Source organism: Taurulus bubalis (assembly GCF_910589615.1).
Source record: "Taurulus bubalis genome assembly, chromosome: 5".
NCBI lineage: Eukaryota > Metazoa > Chordata > Actinopteri > Perciformes > Cottidae > Taurulus > Taurulus bubalis.
This window is the reverse complement of record NC_136593.1, coordinates 18,621,570-18,639,706: the sequence shown is the minus strand read 5'-3', so window position 1 is coordinate 18,639,706 and position 18,137 is coordinate 18,621,570. Positions and strand designations below refer to the sequence as shown.

General features: G+C 42.6%; 1 protein-coding gene across 1 annotated transcript; it reads right to left on the bottom strand.

Moving 5' to 3' along the window:
• mapkapk3 (MAPK activated protein kinase 3) lies at positions 1-13,487 on the bottom strand. The gene is made up of 10 exons (XM_079218467.1): positions 13,188-13,487; positions 8,689-8,828; positions 6,700-6,764; positions 6,410-6,489; positions 6,172-6,298; positions 5,876-5,951; positions 5,602-5,726; positions 4,645-4,730; positions 4,453-4,536; positions 1-923 (listed from the first exon to the last, which is right to left on the bottom strand). The coding sequence occupies exons 1-10, from the start codon at positions 13,479-13,481 to the stop codon at positions 768-770; spliced, it is 1,233 nt and encodes a 410-aa protein (XP_079074593.1). The 5' UTR covers positions 13,482-13,487; the 3' UTR covers positions 1-767.
• Between the last annotated feature and the right edge of the window lie 4,650 nt (positions 13,488-18,137).

Here is an 18,137-nt window from a genome sequence, read left to right as displayed (position 1 = left end):
TTTACAACCGTATGAACAAATCCAATCTCTACACGGAGTGGATGTACCTGACAGACTAGGTTTTCACTCTCAAAAGGCTGCGCTGTCTGGCTGAAACTGCAGCCCCTATTTACCGGAAGCATTTTAATCAACCCCCATAAACACCTTGCAAGACCTTCCTCAAGAGAAGTGTCACAACTCATCCATGTAGCACAACCAACCATTACACCATACACATTGTTACGCCACAGGAAGCAGACAGGTGTGTGTGCGGCCTCTCGCGGCTCTTTTAAGAAGACACAATGTTTTTTATTGTCCACAGTTGCCTCATCTCTGTGTGTGTGTGATTCGCACACTAATGCATAGTTACAAAAGGAGGCTTCAAATAGGCAAACCCCAGCATTCAAATACACGAAACATGAACACTAGAAATACTTCATGTCTGCACACAGACACTCTTACAAACAGGTATGGTCTAAAAATGGCATTCATACAAAAAACAATTATTCAAAAGAGATACAAACACAGTGAACAGAGGTGTTGACGTCTTCCACTGACGAGAGAACCAGGTGGTATCCTGTCTTGATACAGTCTCATGAATGTCCGGCTCTCGCGTTGACGTTGTTCCTATGTTGTCCCTTTGTTTCAGAGATTGCCTCCTCAACATCCAGTCCAGGCGAATCTCTAAATGATCTCCTCTTGCAAATCAACTTTTCCTCCCTCTCCTCAACTGCTTGAGTCATAATTGGCCATCCCGCTTGGATTTCCACCAACAGTCCCCCTGCCTCTCACTGACTTTGGCAGACCGTGGAGCCACTCTTGGCCCCTGCAGCGGCCTTCTTGCGTCTCTTGTTGAGCAGCGGGTTGCTGGAGGTGTCGAGATCTTTGATCTTAACCTGGTCGTAGTCCACACGCATGGTCGCTAGAGCGCTGGTCATCTCTTCCTGTTAGAGAGCAGAGGATAAGGTGTAGCTGAGTGTTTCGTAAGTTCAGTGACGACTACTTTAGTCATAACGCTGACTACAAAGACAGCGGTGATATACAGAGCAAGAATTATTGACTCAGCTACTTTTATCCCTCTACTTCAATAGATTTGAGCTAATTCAGCAAAGACATGCAATAGTTTAAACACTGATTCCCATTCTTGCAGAGTTAGATGAAAAGATTGATACCACTCTCACACATCCGTACAATAAACACAGAGCCAGAGCTGCCAACTTTTCAAAAAACCTTGGAGTGAGATTTTGTCGGGGGTGACCAAAATTTTGCCGCGCACGCTGCCACTTACGTTGGTGGCTCAAATATCAGGAAATTTGAATTAGTTTGGCGTTGTACCCATGTTTACCTGTGTTGTACCCTGCATTTTGGTGGTTTGTGGGACCTAAAGTCGTTGATCGGGGCGGCCTACTGGAGATGGACAACATTGGTTACATTCTGTGAAGCAAAGACATAGCTGATGGTCCACCCCCAGGACATTTTGGTTTAAGTAGATCTTATTTCATGCATTCTAGTGGATTTTTGGGTGGTATGCTAAAGATGTAGCCTGGTACCAGCCGAACTTAGCCCCGTCCACAACATTTGAGGTCTGGAAGTTCAGTCTGGCACTGCTCCGTTGGGGAGAAATGATCCAAAATCAAAAATTGTTCGGACCAATCAAATTGTCTGAGCGGGCTTTATACGATGATGGACAGATGACAGTAACGTAATCAACCACGTCACCAAAGAGCGCTTGGGAACCACATGTCATTAACATACCTTAGTCCAGGAGTGGGCAATTAATTTTCCCAAGGGGCCACATGAGAAATGTGGACCGTTGTGGAGGGCCGAACCAATAGTCTGAACTTAATTCAATTAGCTCAATATGAATGTTATTACTTTATTAAAAAACTGTAAATTATATTGTTTTGAGCTGCTACTGGCAAGAATACATGTTACAATAAGGCTATGAAAATAAGTAAAAAAAAATGTAAACCGTACCTTAAATATGCATGTTAAAGACCAGCAATTTATTAACTTTAAACAAAAGCAATAAGTGCTTTTGATGTTTTCCAGTTCAGTTGTTCTTACTTAGTCCAGTCTGTGTTGCTTGAACAAGAGCATGCAGTCTGGTTGAATGAGGTGGAGATGAAGGACAGCTGACAGGTATCAGAGAGAGAGGATCTGATCTGTTGAACTTCATCACTAGAATGTTTGTTCTCATGCAGGTAGATCCAAAGAGAACCAACATCTTCTGAGCATCTTTCCTCATGTGAGGAACGTTCTCCTCTTTGAGAGAAGAGTGAAGATCCTGACTTAAAGTGCTCTGCCATAGCGGCGGCTTTGCACGATTAATTTTCAATCTGGAGGCGGAGACTGCAGCGCGAGGCTCCTTGGGAGGCGGGGGTCTCGCGACAGAAACTGCATAACAATACGCTTTCACTTCAGTCTCCAAGTCGGCAACACTGCCCGTAGTGCGGCTGCATAAGCGCGCGCGCACACATAAATAAATCGCCTTCAAAGTAAAAGTAGTGCCGTTTGTATTGCATTCATGGCGTGCACCTTACTTATTTATTTTTCATTTTTGATTGACCTCACGCGGGCCAGACTGGGAGAGCCCGCTGGCCGTAAGATGCCCAGGTCTGCCTTAGTCTCTGCTCCTCCTCAAATAGGATGTCTATGCAGCGAATAGGTTTACAGATGCGCTCCTTAACGCCATCTATCGTCGGGGAGTTTGAAAAGGAACGAACGCGCCTCGGTCCAAAATCAGAATTTTTTTTTGCCGTGAGAAATTGGTTGTGTGGCGTGAGTACGTGTGAAAACATGCAAAAGCGTGTGTCACACGGCGAAACCGTGAGAGTTGGTAGCTCTAACATAGCTGGTGCCAGCAGCTGGTTAGCTTAGCTTAACGTTAAGACTGGAACGTGAGGGAAAGAGCTAGCTTAGCTCTGTCCAAAGGCAATATGATCCACCAACCTGAACCAAAAGGTCAAGTTGCTGTTTTATGGGCCTATGCTCCTGACATAGACATAGTCCAGCACATAAAACCACCGTAAAAATACACAACTTTACCAGTTTTAGGTGTTTCTATTACCATTGGACAACGGTTTCCAATCTTTATGCTACACTGAGATAGCCGACTGCTGGCTTTAACCTTTACATGCAGACATGAGTCTCCAAAAGCCAATAAACCTGTTTCCCAAAATGTTTCACAAACAGATTGGAAGTGCAGGGAAAAATAACCAAAAGTGGAAAGGGTAGACAGAAACTTTGAACACTTTTATGAGTTTTGGGAAAAGATCAGTTCATCGCTCTCCAAGGAAAAGAGAAGCTAGAGCTAAAACAGGCCTCAAATCATTCATCTTTTTACGGGTCATGATTTGAGACCACTTGACAGTCGTATCAGTCTACCTATGATGAACGTTTTAGTGTTTTTTGAGAAGCGGTTGCTCAGGAGTGCAATCTGTGCACCACTCTTTTGCACCACGTAGCATTGCCCATTGCAGAACTGAACAGTGGTGTAATGTGTGTGTTTTAAAGAAATGTTCTCTTCGTGGTGTATTGCTTCAAAGTTGCTCATTCAGCTGTTGTAAAGGAACGTAACACTCTACTCATAGTTTTCATTCACATTTACAGCTACTTAAAAGTTATGCCACTGCACGACTGAGACATTACGTACAGCGCTGCGCATTAACCCATGGTGACCTGATGAGAGCAAACAGCGTTCTTGTCTTCTTTGTGTAAACCATTGTAACAGAATTGGAAAAATACACAGGGCAACTAAGCTCCTTTGTGTTTAAATGTGTGTTAAATGTAAAGTGTGTGTGTGTGTGTGTGTGTGTGTGTGTGTGTGTGTGTGTGTGTGTATGTGTGTGTGTGTGTGTGTGTGTGTGTGTGTGTGTGTTAAATGTTAGTTACACTGAATAACTCAGACTACAGAGGAGACTGTGACCACTGCTTCCCTCTATTGGCCATTGGGGGATCATCAATATGTTGATACACTAACAAAATGTTTTAGGTTTGAAGTATTTTAATTTGTTTAATTGACTTGAGGTTGTAAAACACACGGAAATCAGTTTACCAGTCATTTAGAGAAAATTACCCCAATGATGTCATAGTGATGTCATCAGGGGGTATCTCAGGTTGGGCTTGGACACTAAAATGTTTAACAAAGAGTATTACAAATGAGGTAGAAACATATGGGTATTTACCAGGCATGTATGGAAGTTGCTCCTGAGTTGCATTCTGGGAAACGTAGGCGTTCAGAGTTTGCCCCTTACTAAAAGTCTGGATATCTCGGCCTCTGCCTGACTGATTTTGACCATTCTTTCTTTAAGGTGTCTCTCACTATTCCCTACATTTCACAGATGTGTAATCCTTAATTGCTGGAGTGCCCTTGAAACACAGGGGCCAACCTAAAGCTCGGAAAGCCCAGCAGTAAGAGGTTGTAATGTCAATATGTGGCCAGAGGGGGTCAGTGTTGTTGTGCTTTCTGACCTTCACATCCTCCCACATCTCTCTGTCCTCAGTCAGCACCCGGCTGGTGTGGAGCGGAGTTGAGGGAACCACCATGGACTTCTGCTGAGAGCATAACAACATACAGACAGATGTAGATATGAGCAAACAGATGTGCAGACCAACAGGAAGCAGGACAGGAAGTATACAATGTCTTCTTCTTCTGATTCTTACATTAATCCAGGGGTGGTTCATAAATTGAGTGATGGTCATTCTCTCGTTAGGGTCAGTCTTCAGTAGCTCATGGATCAAATCTTTGGCTGGAAGAGCAAAGGCAATGCAAAGATAATTACATTATTAGCAACAGCACACATACATGCAACATGTGCAAAGGAAAACATAGAAAAACGACAGCATGTGCACAGCGTCATGCACTGACATCGCAGTTAGTTAGGAGGACGACACCAGCTGGCTGATGTGTCTTGAGATATCTGTCTCTGATGTCTCATAGAGCGGGTTGGGCATCACACTTTGTTGCATGTTTTTAGAAGTACAACTGAAGGAAAGCACCAGGAAAGACAGCAGGTGAGTGCTAGAGAGGAGCCATTGTGAGCTGCAGGGCAGCAAACAAGGACCATAGATTACCTTAAACGTAGTTGAACAATGTTGTGTGTTTGAAGAAAGAAGCCAAAAGAGTTGTAATAGTGTCATGATGTGATATTTTCAACTAGCTGCAGCTGATCACATGCAGAGGTTTTCTGTATAAGGATTTCTTTGACTAGGTCATCCAGTAAACTTGAAGAGGCAGGTTGTTTTAGGATTTCCTTTAATTTTTGACCAGCAAGTTTAGTTTTAGTCACATATTTTGTGCAAACAAATGCATGTGTTGTCACTGACATTACCTCTCTGATTGTGACATTAGATGGCTCCATGACATGAGTGATTTAATAGTTATGGAATATTACACTTTTTATAAATGTGTGGTGGAAGATATAAGTTAAATATTCCATTGATTAAAAAAAACGGCATTTTCAGGGCTGAAAATGGAAAACTAACATTTTCAAATGATTAAGTGTGAGTGTGGAGTCTTGTGTGTGTGTGTGTGTGTGTGTGTGTGTGTGTGTGTGTGTGTGTGTGTGTGTGTGTGTGTGTGTGTGTGTGTGTGTGTGTTTTTGGCAGGGGGCTTCTCACCTTCCTGTGACACCTCAGCCCACTCTGGGTTGGGGAATTCGTACTGGCCCATCCTGATCCTCTTCTTCATCCCCGGAGAAATGGCCTGGCCCGTGTTGGAGTAAAATGGAGGGAAGCCACACAGCCTACAGAGACACACAGGTTGAGACAGACAGGGTGTCGTTAAAACCTTCAAAGCTTTGTTTAAAGGCATCCAAATACCAAATGAATCTAATAAACACATTTGTTTTGACAGCCAAATTACCCCGCACCCAATCCCACGCCCAGTACTCACAGGATGTACATGATGACGCCCAGAGACCACATGTCACATGACTTGTCGTATTTCTCCGGACCCAAAACCTCAGGAGCTTATCATTGGCAAAACATGAACACACAGAAATAGATTTTCAAAAAAATTATAATAGAGACAAGTGGCAAAAAAAGTTTTATATTGTATTTCTTAGAAGAAAAAAAAAATATAGATATATTAGAAATAAACATAGAGATATCACATGACAATTTTTGCCTTCCCTCAAACTTGTCAGGAAAAAGAAGAAAATATTTTAAAAGCAACATAAATCAACATACCAACGTAGTACGGCGTATAACAGGGCGTCTGGAGAGGGTTGTGTAGCGATGTCTCCTTAGCGAAGCCAAAGTCTGTTAATTTGAGGACCCCATTTCTTTCTTTCATGGTGTACAGCAGGTTCTCTGGCTGGTTAGGAGGCAGAGGAAGAACACACATATGACAAAATGTCCTTTTAATGACCAAGAACAGATTGACACATTCTTCATGATTTCAGTGGTGGTCTCGATGTCTCTGCACCTTGATGTCTCTGTGCGCGATGTTAATGCTGTGGAGATAGTCGATGGCCGTGCCGATGTCCTTCATGATCTCAGAAGCCTCTGGGAGGAAAAGAGGAGAACACACTCTCAAACCAGTAGTAATTCCAGTATAACACAACGAAAGATATCAGAGATCAGAAAGGAACAAACATATCTATTATTCTCTGTCAAAGGTTCTCCAAGATGGCTGCCTTACATCGTTCCTCCCTGTTAATCATGGTTCCTGCTTTCTCTCTCACATCCTGTAACACACAGTCCATCAATCCTCACCTTTCTCAGTGAAGGCCTGGTCTCCTCTGGCCTGGATTCGGCTGAACAGCTCCCCTCCCTCCATACTAGACACACACACACACACACACACACACACACACACACACACACACACACACACACACACACACACACACACACACACACACACACACAGAGTTTACAAACTGCAACAATGACAGTCCAGGGTATAATGTTATCTCTGTATCCCAGATATCAACCTTGAATAAAGTAATCATATTTTTTGATCATTTCTAACTGATCACTGAGCAGGTTTTCTCTTCTTTTTTTCACCATTTTTATGCATTTGCTTTCTGTAGTGCAAGACCTGCAAACAACAATGCATCTGCACTCCGCACCACAGTCACAGCATATCAGGTAAACTCCACAGGTGCAAAGTACACTGAAGGTGATTTTGATCGGTCAGCTGACATAACCACAGCAATGAAATGTTATTGACCACACACAATTGCAAATTAATATTTAACAATGATAATATATATATAATTAGTTTGATGAAGCAACATTTTCTACATCTACACAATATATGGAAATGGAAATATATGTATCTTGTAACAGTAATATGTCTATTTTCTCTCCTCTGTAGTCTAATCCAGAGCTTGTTTTATAACAAAATACTTTGTTTGACAATAACACACTGTATGACAACACAATTCTGAGGAATGGCGAGGCCTATGACCCAATTCTTTACAAGTTCAGACAGTTTCAGAATCACAACCACACATCAAACGGCCCACGCTGATGACACTGATGACTCTCGGCTCTGGTCCTCGGGGAAATGTTTGAGCTCAGTCTGACGTGGCTGTAAGTGACTGTGCATTAAGACACAGGGGAGCAAATAGCAGAAATGTGTGCTAAATTGACTGCATTGCCGACCTCCTCTGACCCTCGCTCACATAGGAAGTGGCGCGTGAACACTGAGAACACACACACACACACACACACACACACACACACACACACACACACACATGATGATGAGAACAAGTTAATCAGTTTCTAAAATCCCTGTGAAGTCACAGAGGAGAGTGTCGTTTCTCTGCCTCAGCCTCTGCGGTTTCTTTTCTATTCCACTGAATTATTGCTTTTTTCTTTCCAGTCACAAGTGAGAGGCAATAAAAGGGAACAAAGTTCAGTGACATGTCTACACGTCAATGCCCTGTCTCTCTCTCTCAGACACACACACACACACACACACACACACACACACACACACACTGGAGTCCCTCTGGGTATTATTATGGACAGTTTGTTTGTAGACTTGTGAAGCCCAGATGGAATTCTGTCCCTCTATCAGTGCAGACGTCTTCACTTTGTCTTCACTTTGACTGACCTTTAACAAGCTTCACGTGGCACAAATAGCCTTAAGCTTAAGGCTCTAATTTGGGGGGAAAACATATAAGCTTGTGGAAAAATTCATTTCCGACACAACGCTCCAGAGAGTGGCTTCAGTTGAGTACCGTGACACGACGATTACTTTTTTCTTTCGACAGCACAAAACCTACTGTGAAAACTAAAGCCACAGCTTCCGCTTTGAGTGTGCATAAAGATACCCGTGTGAGTCGTCAATCGCACAAAGTGTGTTGATTTTATATCAGCGGTATCTCGTTGAAAAAAATATGAGCTTGTGTTCTTCATTCATTGCAAACGCAAATATTCCAGTGTAAGCCTGTGAGATCTCAGCAGAGGCTTTGTAACTTCCCATTCTCCGGGGTGACATTTGTCTTTGACACAAATAAGCTTGTTGAATAAATCCATCCATCATCCTTCTTTTTAAGATCTGTGCTCCCGAGACATTGTAGCCACTGTAAGCTCTTTTTTTAAATAATCTTTATAATATGTTATGAGAATCGAATCATTACGTTTACAATAACTTGCACTAAATATCACCAAATATGGATCCATAAGGGAATAGGTGTACCCAGAGTGTGTAAACTGATGGGTGGAGTGGTGCAATGTGACTCCTACCACTCCATGATGATGAGCAGGCACTTCTTCCCATGATGCATGTTCTCATACAGGCTGATGATGCGAACGATATACGGCCCTCCTGATACTTGCCAGTGGAGCTCCACCTCTCGTCTGGCTTTGGGGCTGTCGTAGAGAATCTGGGAGACACAAGAGATGTGATACGATGAATATATGTTTAATTGGTGATATATCGAGATTACATTTGAGTTACTTTCTATATTGCTAGATTCTACACTTGTTCAATATTGCCGTTGATCGACTTTCAGTGGCGTCTCGTTCCAGCTTCTCGAGTGTGAGGATGTGCTATGTTTTGTTTGCTGACACTGCACATTCAATATCTTTGGCTGGACAGAACCAGCATTTTGAAGGTGTCGCTTTAGACTTCTGGAATCTGTGATGGACATTTTGAAAATATCTTATGGTACACATAATTAATGGATCAATCAAAAACATAACAGGTGGATTAATCAATGATGAAATTGATTAATAATTGCAGCACTAATGATGATATCAGAAATAAACATTATTAATGGTGTAGTGATAATGTCACCCAGACCAGTCAAGTTTACAGCATCATGTCAAATATCATAATCATTTGGTCATCAACAAAACAATTTCCTTTCATTTATTTCTACTATAGCATCAACATAGTCTCATGTGGTTCAAGGTTCAATGAAAATTACATGTTTTTTGTTTTAGTTGGTGAAAAGTGACCCTCAATAGTGGAGACCCAATAAGAGAAAAATAAAAGCTCATAATGATGAACAGCATTAATACAACTGACTGTCTCCACTGACCCACCATGTGTAGGACTGACACAGTCGTTAAGGCAGCCGAGTCACACGGCAGGATGTGCGTTTGACATAAGCACACACACACACACACACACACACACACACACACACACACACACACACACACACACACAGACCTTGACATAGCACACATCTTCAGTCAGGGTGTATTTTGGGATGTGACAGGAATGGAGTGATCTCCTGCTGTTCACCGGGCCTGAGCTTGGAGTACATAAAACACGCACACACACACACACACACACACACGCACACACACACACACGCACGCACACACACAAACCCAACTTTAAACTATTCAAAATGTTAAAATATCTAAACGTTTTCAATCTATGGGTGGAGATAAAACAATTGCTCCTTCCCAAATATTAGAAAATCCCATCACATTGTTTTAGCTCGCAAATGTCAAAGAGGAAGTGAGTGAGTGTTTCGGATCAGCGGGGTGTTGAAAGTAGAAGTTGAGGGTTTCCGTTGTCTGATCTACTACTACATGTGGCCTATTTTGTAAAGCAAAGGAGTGGGCGGGGTTGTGTCTGCTGAATAATTTCCAACTTTATGACTTTAATCAGAGCAGATAGCATGTGAGCTGGTTTTATTAATTTCCTGCATTGAACCAGAGTTGCCAACAATAAAAGGAGACTGTATTGGATTAAGTGTATACACAAAACATGAGGGGGGAGGGGTGGAAGACAAAGAGACGATTAAGAGAACAAGACAGACGTAGTTAATCTTCTGATGCACTCTTTTCTTATGTGAGGCCATATCATGAAGACTAAACACACGCTTGTCCCTGATCCTGCTGTAAACCAATCAACAGCATCCTCACACTCCTCTGAACCAATCAGATCCCTCTCTATAACCCACACTGAGACACACACATCTTGACCTGATAATGCCCACCGAGTTGTATCAGCACATTACCTCTCAACCGAAGCTACACACGTACACACACACACAAACACAAACACACACTTTTATGGCTCCAACATTTTTCCACTCTATTACATATTATCGGCTTAGAGAGTCTGTCTGTCTTGATAAAAACATGGTTTATCTTTACAACTTCTACCAATGAATAGCTGCTCATAAAGTCTACAGCAAAGCGTATACAGTTCATCAATGAGTGTTAACATACGATCTAATGATTGTCTGCTTTGTGCAGCAATACCAGCATTAGAGGTTACCAATGCCATACTGCTACACTACAATTATCGTACGTAATTATTACAATTTGTACGTAACTTCAAACTTAAACTGCACTGTAACGAAATCCGCATAAGCACATGTACGCTTATTTCAGATCTATCTATGTGCAACCCAGCGAGATCCTTACTGTTAGCCTGTTTATATTCATCATAAACACTAAACCTGTTTTTTTTCTTTTTGCCATTGCATATAGAGTGCACGTATTTGAGATTTGGACTTTATTGTTATTTTAGAATTGTATATTTGCCCTTAATATTGCAATCTTAAGTTCCTCTGTTGTATGAGCTGAACATACAAGCAACGATCGAATGATCGTCACCAGCGCGAAGATCCTCAACCAAAAAAGGATCGCTTGTTGCATTCATTCATGACAACTCACACCGGGTAGCCAAAGAGTCAACGGAGCCTTATAAGCCCAAACCTCTGAGACTGATTAACTTGTTTAATCGGTGGCCTGGAGCGAGCCGGCGTGAGATCTGACTCTTGTTTTGATGCAGCAGATCTCTTCCATAAAGAGTCTGACCAAACTGCAGAGCATGTCTATGACAGTTTGGTGTCTGTGGGTCCCAGAGGAAAGCCATCTGACACAGAGGGCCAGACCCCCTCTCCCCCCTGCCCCCCCCCTCCAGCTTTCCATGTGCTAAGCTGGAAGGCACTTCAGGCGCTAAGATGGAACAATCAGTGGCCGAATACGTGCCTCCAAAGGTATTAAGAGCTAATGGAGGTGCTCAGGAGGACTGCCGCGCACCACAGGGCTCTCCCAGGTGTCAGACACATCCAAGTTAAAAGAGTCCTGATGACTTTAACTGAATTACATTAACAGGATGGCTCCCCTTCAGCTCTGCTGCAAAGTGGATTACACCTGTACCACCCATCCATTATGTGCAGCGCTGAGAGCAACACTTCATTAAAAAGTCAGTGAGCTGGTCAACTCTCCTCAGCCCCGAACACTCCATTATTTCCGTTTGCTCTATTTTTGCCTTGAGATTTAATAATGGGGGAAATTAGCTTGAACGGCAATAAAGTAAAATAAAAACGCTATCAGGTAGTCAGGTCACTTGTCCAGTACGATCCAATCCACAAGCAAACCAACACACACAAGACGCCAGAAGGAGCTGTTTTAGACAAGGCATATTGTGATTTTCCTGAGTGTTTCCTTTGTCATCTCTCGAACCTTTACGTTTTCAGGGATCAGAGTGGTTTCAGACGCTGAGAGTGGTGGGCGTGTGGTGCTTTCTCAAAGCTGGGGTCACCCTGACCGGCTAGAGCTTTCTCTGGTGGAAGCTGAAGTCTGGCGAGCACCAAGCGAAGCTTTTACGGACGCAGTCAGCACTTACATGACAGCAGAGAAACACATGTTCACAGATTAACACACCTTTGGTTTACAGCCAACAGGAAGTTTCTACGACCAATTATAGTATGTGTTGTAGTTCCATGTAAACGGCTTGGTGCCTCAAATCTCAGATCTTTGGACAACACACACACACACACACATATTTATCTTTCTCTCTGTCATTTCTCTATCCATCCCAGAGTCTGCGTCTGCTTGTGCCACAGCTGCCTGGTTTGACAGCCCGGATCCAGATGGATTACTGTAAGCCAGTAAATCTCTCAGAGTCTGTGGCCCGGTGGTGACAGCCTGACGACCCAAGCTTGTGTGCCTCTACCCGTGTATGGGAACAAGGTGTCACTGTCAAAATCCACGTGGCCCCATGAAGCAGCGCAACATATCACAGCATATGGCCGGGTGAGCGTCCGGCCTTTAACTTGCATGTAGTGAGCTCAGTGGGAAACATGTGCGGTACATTTCAAACCCAGTATGAACAGCAGAGGGCCCAGACGTGCTCGTACACCAGTCGAAGTCTTGACATGAGTGTGGGCCTCTGAACAAAGTGAATGGCGAACTATTCAAGCGCACAAAGCTGGGTTTTGTTTGTCACTATTAAAAGCTTCAGTGTTAAGTCCTGTATGTCTGTGACAGAAATCTAACCTCAATAAAGGGACAATGCTTTTTAATCGGGGCTACAGACCTAAACACACTGATCAAACAATGTTTTCATATCAAGGTGGCTAATAACATAACACAAACAAAAAAACAATTACATATTCAGCCAGGTATTAACACCCTATTATATAATTTGCCATTGTTTCTATTTAAAAGCTAAATGCTCAAAACACTCCTCTGCTCTATTATATGCTGCACTAGTTCAAAATGATTTGGACACAATGACTACTTTAGCCAATGACTAAAACAACTTTCAGTTTGTAAACTATTAAAGTCAAATAGTTCTCAAGCGGGATCATTTGGCACACACGATGCTCAAAAGTCTTCCATAATGCTGTCAGTGAGCATCAGATATCTTTACCTTTCTGCTCACTGGGCTAATTTACTTGAGAGGAGTGTAAACTCAGCTGCAGGGGTCTTTACTCTACTTCCCTGTTAATAACACAAACACGTGTGTCAGGTGACTTCAGTACCTTCAGTGCGCACCTCTCTCCAGTCTTCTTGTTGAAGCACTGCAGAACTTTGCCATTGATCCCTAAGCCCAGAACCTGACTGGAGATCTTGTACTCGTCCGTCACCGCGCTGCGCTTTATCTCCAATTTGGGATAAACGGGCAAGGGGAAGTGTGTGGGCTCGCAGCCCGCGTCCCCTCCGTCAGTGAGGGGGCCAGGCAGCTGCAGCTTCGGCTCGTCTGCCGGGGAGTCCGGCTCTGGTTCAGCCTTTGGCGCTTGCAGCGGCTTCTCATTTCCGTTCCCATTTTGCAGCATGTTGACGCCGGCCTGTTGACACCAGCGGTGCTCCGGAGAAGTGAGTAATTCACCGAAAGTACCGCGATGACGCCCCGCTGTCCTCCGGTGATTGCGTAAAAGCTGAGCGGAATCCTTGAGCACCGCTGGCGCGCACTGGATGGACTCCACACACTTATTCCTCTGTCTCTAAGAATGTAGCATACAAAACAAACTACATGTATTTAATTAAACTATTGTCCTCACTGAATTGTAATACCTGGCAAATGTTGTATAAAAAAAACAATTATTTCAACCGGTCAAAGCTGTCTCTTCAGAGCAATCCAAATATTGCAAGATGATCTCAATGTCACAAAAATGTAATTCCTGTTACAGCGGTGCGGATATCCTCTTGATTCTGCTGATCTCAGCCTCCCGGTGATCTGGAGTCCTTTGGTTGCGTTCACATGGCCGGTCCCTGTCACCGTTAGTTTAAGCACCACCCTCCTACAGTAAGTTAAGTCATATTTCCCATCTATGTGTAAGCCTTAAAGGAGCAGGACGTATATTCAGGTCAGTGTCCAGTGAACACTGAACAAGAGGATCTGGGAGCAGAGAGGATTTAGGTCAAAACTTACACGCAAAGCTACTATGTAATATAGTATGAGGGAAAACACTGACACAGGATCCCTCTAACCTCTATCAAAGTAACTAATCTTTATTACACTTGAAAAACAGTTTATTACACATAGTTTAAGTGAGCTCATTTCTAGTGATATGGACAAAGTGTCTAAGTCAGTGGTTCTCAAATGGGGGTACTTGAGATTTAAAATATATATATATATATATATATATATATATATATATATATATATATATATATATATATATATATATATATGTAAAATTAGCATCAATTCAAAACTCCTTTAAAAATAGTTATTTTATAAATATTCAATAATGTAAGTGTAAGTTCTTCAACTGGATTGTATATATTCTATATTAAATCAGACACTGATGGCACAGGTCTGTGTATTACATTGTTTTTTCAACCAAAAATGCTTTGCGCTGGTTATGGTGTAATTGGCTGAAAAAAAATTCCACAGGTACATCACTGAAAAAAGGTTGAGAACCACTGATCTAAGTGACCACAACTGCAATAAGCATTGTGGTCGGTAAAAAAAGTCATGAAGTTTATTGTGTTTGTCTTTGTTTTTAGTAGTCCAGTGCGCAGATGAGGGCGATACTCTCTGTTTGATCTCTGGCTGTGATCTGTAGGCAGTTTCACTGTCATCACATAGTTGGTGGAGCGACCGGTTTGAGATATCGTCCCTACAAAAGCACACAAAGCAGTTCAGTGACACAAGAGCATTTTCATTGTTTGTATTTTTTTCTCTCCTCGTCACGGCAATGAGGTAAGTGTTTCTGAGCAGTCTGCCATGCCGGCACACAAGGTGTCGGCTACTGTGCTGTGAGTGGAAAATACAGAGCTGCACTTTCAGACGCTTCGTGAAACGAGACACTAACTGGAGTCTATTTTGGGTGAGTAATAAAACCACCAAAAGAAGATACACACAAACACTACAGAGCAGAGCAACACCTACAGACTGAAAAACAGGGTCAAGGCACCTCAGTAAAAGTTTCAGCATCAGTTTTTCTTGACTAAAAAAACAATTTCACAAATCTCTAAATATACTACTTGTTCGCAAAGCGTATCTAATCTAGCAAATAATATTAGTTGTAGTAGATTAATCCACTCAAGCTCAGATGCTGTGTGTACTAACCAGCACGTGTGAGTGTTTCTCAGATGGGGCCGACACATACAGTAGACCCCAGAGGTTGGAGGTTTGCGATTGGGTTTCAGTCAGATGACGGCCACTTCTGTGTGGAGCTCCTTGCACCGGGACTCGCTGAGTTGACCTGCTTGGTAATCCCAGCGAGCCCTTTCCAGGAATAGACCTTGGAAGTAGCACCCTGCATTTGGTTTCCCTGTTATCTCTGTGGCTGGCTTCATTATTACCTGAGTAAGGGATGACAAAAGAAGTGAGGAAGAGACTGTGACATCCAGTATAAAGCATTAAAAGCACATCTTCAAAGCAATGTTCACACAAATTGACCCGATATGTCGATAATCATACAAAGTCAATTTAGACTGGTAAATTCGTCATGCTGAAATCGGTATGTTTTTAGCTAGTGGGGCTCAAACAGTCTGCTTAATGTCTGACCTCAAAGTCAAATCCAATTGTGTCGATGGAGGTGCCGGAGCGGGAGAGTTCCTGTGAGAAAAGCCTGTGGGGGAAAAGAAGCCGCTAATCCAGAAAACAGGTGGAATGCCATTATGGATGCAGGAAACTGATCCTCTGCAGCAGGTCTGACACCCAGGAGGCCATGGGGCTTTAAAGACAGATATGCCTGGAGGGAGCGAGAGAGACGCGTTGCCAGTGAAGGAGCTGCGTATTCTGAGAATACAGAGGCTGGAATTTTTAGAGTAGGACAGAAATGTCTCCAAAAGTTCATCGATATCCTGTACAGTACGATGAGATCATCCCCATATGCATCCACAAAAACAAAACGATGGAGGTCACAATATTAGTTCAGTTCAAGGCCCACTGATGTATTCTGTCCCGGCATTTTCAGTTTTCATTACCTTACGAATCCTCTATGTATGCGTCTGTGTATGTGGACTTAGTGTGTGTGAGTCAAGGCTTCTCTTTGACCAACGGTGAGCCAACCTGCCGACAGAATTGCTAAACGCATACAAAATATGAGAAGGTAATTTCTGACAAAGATTTCTAAATTAATTCACGTAAACACAGCATTTTGTTACGCGGGTTCTCTCTTCGACATGTTATGCTACATAATGTTTTACAGTGGTTGTCCGACCAATGGGCGCACCCACAAGAGGACCAGAGGGAGAATATAACTGTGTGTGTGTGTGTGTGTGTGTGTGTGTGTGTGTGTGTGTGTGTGTGTGTGTGTGTTGCCTTGGCTTTCCACATGTCAGGCAACACCTTGTTTAACAGGCTGTTGGTCATAAGCTCTAGTTGTGATGTCATCACCACTAAATCCGACAGAGCCAACGATACAAGGACCAGTTACTGAAGTAAAAATGATTGAAGCGGGCAGTACCTGAGTTAGTACTACTCAGTCATGTTTCCCATTAGCCAATTACAAGAGCATTGTGCATCACTTGTGTTTGTTCATGTGATCCAGATGGTAAAAGACAAATACATAACAATTATGGAAGTATAAAATGCCAGATAAATGTTTCTTAGGGCCCCAAATAGTAAACATGATTTCCCAATCTGTTCTTACAGCCTGATATAAATTAAATATGATTACTGCTAACACAACTGTTAGATTTATTTACAAATCTAAATAAGCTATACTTTGTAAATTACTAATAAGTAACAATGGCAAAATTCCCAGATGGAATTACAAAATTACAAACATCCAAAAAACTCTGGCCACCAAAGACCTTGTTTATAACATCAGGTTGTTTAAGAGCACTTAAAGGAAAAAATTAGAAATATGTTATGACTCCACAGTGTAAAAGGAAAGATAATATATTTGCGAGAAGCTGAGATCACCGCTGACCAATAACTCAACAATTACAATTCCTGCTCCCAGCTCGAGAGCTGCTGACATCACGAGCCACTGCAACTTACACATGCAGTTATTATTCCAGTATGATTACCAAGCCATATAAGTATGATTACAAAGTGTGACTTTGAAGGGTACAATTTCAGCTACTGTACTTAAATAGAGATATATTCCTGTTGGTTATGCATTTAATTACTGTTTTTTTTTTACCTCAAATGAAATTTTACATTGGGAAGAATCCCAGAGTTATTATGGACACTGAGCTGCAGATATTGTCAAAGATGCCTTCAGTGCAGCACACATAGGAGTTTCTTTCTCTGATCTCAAACATTTACCAAACCTACGGTTATAAATCATCAACAGACTACAATACCTCCAGCACCAGAGAACACATCAGCCCTGTCCTTCAAAACCTCCACTGGCTCCCCATAGATCAAAGAATCCAGTTCAAGATTCTCCTCACCACCTACAAAGCCCTTCACAACCCTGAACCCCTCCATACCTCTCTGACCTCCTCCACCGACACGCTCCCACCGACAGCAACCTCCTTACCCCCCCTACTCTGTCCAAGCATCGGACCTGTGGGACAGGGTCTTCTTTCTCCATTGCTTCCCCTCCTCAGCACCTCAGACATTCTCCATCACTCAGCACTTAAAACCCATTAATTTAAATCTGCTTTTAACCTGTGATGCTAGTTCATTATGTTTTAGTTGTGTTTCTTACTCTCTTGTTTATATTGTTGTTGCGTCTAATGTTTGTTTATACCATTTAATGTGCCTTGAGTACCATATAAAGCAGCCTCATGTTACCTGATGACCTCCTGGATGAGCACTGTGGTCATGGGCTCTGTGTGAGAGGACCAGATACTTTTCCATCACCTGAACACTGAAAGGCTGAGGAATCTTTTCAACGATGCCTGCCTCTATCTAGGAAGAGGCACATCACCAATGAAACACAACATCTCTCTGCCGTAGTCCAGGCATTTTCACACACACACACACACACACACACACACACACACACACACACACACACACACACACACACACACACACACACACACACACACACACACACACACACACACACATTATG